Source organism: Austrofundulus limnaeus, unplaced genomic scaffold (assembly GCF_001266775.1).
Source record: "Austrofundulus limnaeus strain Quisiro unplaced genomic scaffold, Austrofundulus_limnaeus-1.0 Scaffold131, whole genome shotgun sequence".
NCBI classification, from domain to species: domain Eukaryota; kingdom Metazoa; phylum Chordata; class Actinopteri; order Cyprinodontiformes; family Rivulidae; genus Austrofundulus; species Austrofundulus limnaeus.
In genome coordinates, this window is record NW_013952533.1 from 611,067 (window position 1) to 616,444 (window position 5,378).

Below are 5,378 nucleotides of genomic sequence, written 5' to 3' on the forward strand. Positions count from 1 at the left end.
TCTGGAACACTAAATGACAGGGGGAATACAAAAATGCTGCTACGTCTTTGTTTCTGCAATGCTCTGTATGCCCAGTCCAAACAATAAGAAATCTCACTTAAAACATGGAATGTGTGTGAATGGAAGCTGCGAATTCAACACATCCAAGTTATCAGTTATAAAAAAAAACTACTGAAGTATTGTCGACAGGGCCTTAGAATATGTGTGTGTGTGTGTGTGTGTGTGTGTGTGTGTGTGTGTGTGTGTGTGTGTGTGTGTGTGTGTGTGTGTGTGTGAGGGTACTAAGAGAACACCTGCACATGCAAATTTCACATAGAAATGCTGAAATAAACTGAGAAATAGAGCACATTTAAAACAAAGCAAGTTGGACCAAAGTGATGTACRATAAAATAAAGCAACCTAGGAGCAATAACATGACAAGCCACATTTAATTTGATGCCATTTAGAGTTTATCAGCTGGTCCTGAAAAGCCCTTAAAAGCTTTGGAAATGGTTTCCATATGAGAATAAATGTAAAATCCCAAAGCAAAATGAAAAACTGTGAGTAAGAAAAATCCATCTTTAGCTTTCCAACCTGTATGATGTTAGAATTGTTCATTATTTTGTATTATAATAAATTTCAAAGAGGTTTTGATCGAGGAATTACTAGAGTTAAAATATATGGCTGTTTCTTTTTAATGCTGARCTAGGTCAACTGTGTTCTCAATACATCTTCAATACATTTGAAACAAATAGTCTATAAAAAAACTCTGTTCCTCAAAAGCTCACAGCAAGAAAGCAAATAGTCGTATTGCACAAAACATCAAACTGCTCCTTTAAGAGAGGCAACACAGCTGCAGCTCACAAATGATGAATATGCACTCCGCTACAAAAATGTTTTCTTTAGCAGTTTCACACCAAAAAGCTTGAAAATGACAAAGCGGGTGTTTGTGTTTCAGGGGTGTGGCATGAGATATTACTTATCAACTCATTATTCTTGCTATAAAAAGCAAATGAACTGGAAAGAAAAAGTGAGGTTTCAGCACCTCGTCGGAAAGTGTTGAACCATGGCTCTGAGTCATCCCACATCCTCTCAAGTCTGTGATTCAGTGTCAGTGGGCTGTAGTCACTATCATTCACCTCCACCACGTCCCATAACATAACMAGCGCTRRCATGGGTTCAAATCCCAAGAGAAAKCTCCACTGAATTAGGATGAAAACAAAGACCATAGCTTAGAACTTTTGCAACCCAGATCACAGTTAGAGAAAATGAACCAAAGTAACATCCAAAAAAATAAGTTAACATAATTTTGACATATAGAATTTTACAATATGTACATTATTTTTAAATTAAAATAGATTTGTCAGTTGTCTGATTGGTTAGGTCCTCTGCAGTGCACCACTTCCCGCCGATCTGTCAGTGTTAGTTCACAGGTCCTTTTAAAAACGCAGTGCCATCCAATCAGAGAGCAAGTAAGGCTTTCGTCTCAAGTCCCTGCCAATAGTTTGTTGGTGGCGTCCTCAGACAGGGCCAAGCCCTTAGCATCAAGAATGGCGGACCCTTCAACTCTTTGACTAAAAGAAATAAATATAAAATATATGTAATATTTCTATATATATTCATAAAACCAAAACCAGGAAAGATTTAAACTCTGATGTGTTTCTCTCCGTATCCATTATCCTTCTGTCAGCCCTCGTCCCATTCTTTCTCCGTTTTTTGTGTATTTTTGCAGTTTTTCAAGGGGAAAAAAACATTTTCTTCAAACATGTACATCTTATAAGCAAGTAAACAAAATGTAAAAGTATGTTATTTTTTTCTTTTTGTTTTGTTTTAATATGTTTTATCCACTATATCCAAAAGTGTAGCAGGCACTTAAGTCCCTCCCAAACGAAGCAGGTGTTATTCGACAGTGGATCAGGTTGGTTTGGTTTATCCTGGATTCATGTGGGTCGCTCTGTCTTCTATGTCTCTGTCGATTTCTGATGTTTGCGGACCAACTGCCCATCGTCCGGTTGCTGCTAGCCCAGGATGTCCAGGTAGACTGGAGTGGCTTTTCCCATGGCAAACAGGACCTTCTGAATGTCCTTAATGTTCAGTCGTTGCTGTGGTTCCCTCTGCCAGCAGCCCAGCATGATATCATAAACCTCTTTAGGACAGATCCGTGGCCTCTCCAGTACCCGACCCTGGGTTATGCACTCAATAACCTGCAGAGAAGACAGAGCAGTGGAGTGAGACAAGCGATTTTCACTGACTAATTGCTTTGCTTTGTTCGTAATGAGAAAGTGGTGACACTGAGCAGACTGTCCTTTGAGGTTTGAACTAATGAAACTGAGATGAAAGAAATAAACAGAACAGACAGAGCACTAAATATGTGCAATAACAAAAGAGGAACACGATTTATATTTTGTGTCCTGCAGTTCGAAATGACATCATAACTGAAAATACATGGGGGTAGATGTGTGAAAGCATGATTGATCATTTCTTCATTGGTCTTGTGTACCAATTAGCCAGATGACTCACTGTTGTCATAACAATTTGACTTCATTATTTGTGTCAATTCCCGGCCACTGTAGCTTAACAGAATGGATAAGAATCTATTTGTGTTTATTGACTCAGTGCATAAAAAACTGCACTGAAGTAATATTATTTTTAAGTTATCAACACATCAAACAAAGAAAAAAAGGGGGGAAAACAGGCATTTTACGGTGTCAAGCAATTTCATGCTCTTGCAAGCTGGCTGCAAAAGAAAACAATGGGAGAACAAATAGCCTGATTGGTAATCTACTAATAACTCAAATCTCATTTTCTGTTAAAAAAAAGGCACACCAAGTTTAATATGTCTTCACATTCATTCCATGTTTAAGTGCGCCCACAATATAAATGACTTTTTTGTTCATCACACATGTCATCTTTACAKTGTTATAATTTATTTGTCGTGTTTTGCCACCAAAGGAAGACAAMCATGGCAAACAGACAACCATCAGAAATGGCAGAATGGAGGATTGCGTTGAACATCTTTGCATAATTTCCTCAATAACAAACGGTACAATGAAGGGTTTCTGGAAGCTACAGTCTCCTGGCAACAAACAGAGCAAAGAAACTGACCGAGAAGCCAGCTGATTTACAAGCATTATTGTTATCCAATCTGCCCAGCGACATCACAAATGTTTGGGTTAATTCAAGTCAGTTTGAATGCCTTGAGCTGTAATTCATTTGAGAACTTTCTATTTTTGTAAATATGCAGTGTATTTGCATATATCAGCAGCTTTGCTCAAATAAAAGAATAAATAATAATAATAAAAAAACAAACATGACAGAAAATGACCCTTACATACAAACAAGTAACCCAAGAGGACAGACAAGCTGTAGGACGCTGAGCTGCAGGCTGATGTAACAACACTGGACTGGGATCAGCTGCCAGTGAGGCGCCCGGGAAACAAGTCAAGAAATAATAACAAAAAAAAGTGAAAATGTCTTATTTTCTGCCACAAGTAAAACCGACAGTGGAGTTTTTCTGCCTTGTTTTAAATAAAGTCGCTTTAACACATAATTCAGCCTGGTGTATTTCAAATTAATGACCCTATTGTGACTCTAAATGTCAAATGCACTCACCAAATTTGCTGCTATGCATGTAAACAAACTGGCATACACACCGTGCCAAGCTTTTCAGACTTTCAGGAACACTGCATGGGAATAATTATTGTATTAGGCAAACTTAATAATTTTCTTACACACCTTTAGTTGAAAACCAATGTCTGAAATAAAAAAGAAAACCAATGTCTGAAATATTTAATGAGGAACTCAGTTGTTTGAAAATCTGTTGCAAGCTTGTTGCCTCTGCAGGCACTGCCTGTACATTGGCTGTGTCTCACTTCAGAGGGCTGCATCCTCATGAGTGTACGTTTGTCRGCCGCTTTCGTCACTGCCAGGAATCAACGCGCCATCAGAAAACTAAACAGAAAAGTGAAGACGGCAGATCTTTTTTTTTAACCCAGTCGGCGTAGTTTGGAAATCCATCATGGACTGAGGAATTGTTTTTAAATGTAAGTTTAGTGACTTAGATGATGAAATTTATACAGCAATGAGTTGTTAAATAAAATGTAACTATGTACAAGTGCTGATAATGAAGCTAAACCTAAATTATTCATGTTTTTTATTGTGAAGTTATTTCTCAAGGAAAAAAGACATTTGAATACATGTCTAAACCCATTTTAAGTCTGAAGACACATGATCTCTATGTTAAAGGAGCACCGCATGGTCATGCAAACATACATCATCTGAATCTAGACCGTCTCATTTCACAGCAGTTTTATGCAGTCTACCTGGACTGCATGGGTTGTGGCCTATGCGGGCCATGGTCTAGGTAGGCTGCAGCCCCTTAATTTAGACACAGCTACTATTCTGCCTTGACTCGTTTCACAAAAATACAATATTAAAGGTGCAAAATGGAAAGTCAGCATACTATAGAGCTATATCAGAAATATTAGTGCAACATATGTTAGGTTAAAACAAAATTGAATAATTCTTGCCTTCATTATATTTCCTCTGTTTGACAGTGTTTTATAAAGAAATTAGTATTTGTTAGACTATTTCTTTGTTGTAACAATGTTCTACTTGCTAATGCTCATCCCACAAATGCATATTCCTTACAAATGTGGTGCCATTTAAAATAAATATTAACAGATTTTCTAACAATATAAGATGTATTGACAAGAAATAATGTAYTGTTACAACAAAAAACGAATCTACCAAACACAAACACCTTTACCTCTTCTTAAGTATAGACTTTGTTGTTGATTGTATAAGTGATTGGTGAGAAATGGTTTGCCAGTACATGTTATTATTTGCTTTTTTCCTGTAAAAATAGTGTATGAAATTTACTTTATACTTTACTGTACATAGATTCAATGTCATAAAACGCCTGAGCCAAAAAAAGACTGGCAGAGAAAGTGAATGCTAATTTTAAACTCCAGCTTCACATAGGAGAATATTAAAGCCCAGAAGAGAGCAAGAGGGACCTGTTTCTAACAAGTTCTTATGTAATAATGTATTATTTTCACTGAGTCACTCGTGCTCATTTATTGTAGATGTTGAAGTTATGTTTCATGGTTTAATGTGTTGAACATGCCAGAATACCTAGGCATTGTGCTCCAGTCAAACCCAATTACATTAATTAAACAAAAGGCAGAAGAGCCTCATAAGAGCACTCATCGCATAACACTTGCTTAAGTTACTGATATTGATGTGTTTCATTTTCTGAAAACTTTAAATAATGTGGAAACCTCCGTTTCAAAAAAATAATGGAAATGTCTATAGATAACTTGCAGAACAGATGATGCTTTTGGGCATTTTCACTTTGTAAACATTCTTTTTTCACAAATGTACTCCTAATTATATAT

At 36.8% G+C, this 5,378-nt stretch overlaps 1 protein-coding gene across 1 annotated transcript in view; it reads right to left on the bottom strand.

The window, feature by feature from the left end:
• Nucleotides 1-409: 409 nt before the first annotated feature.
• The window catches only part of ntrk3b (neurotrophic tyrosine kinase, receptor, type 3b), a gene marked incomplete at its 5' end in the record, with an annotated part of 265,513 nt that continues 260,544 nt past the window's right edge, over nt 410-5,378 (bottom strand). Inside the window, 1 exon segment of the mRNA XM_014015557.1 lies at nt 410-2,183. Coding sequence (XP_013871011.1) covers nt 1,998-2,183 — 186 coding nt within the window.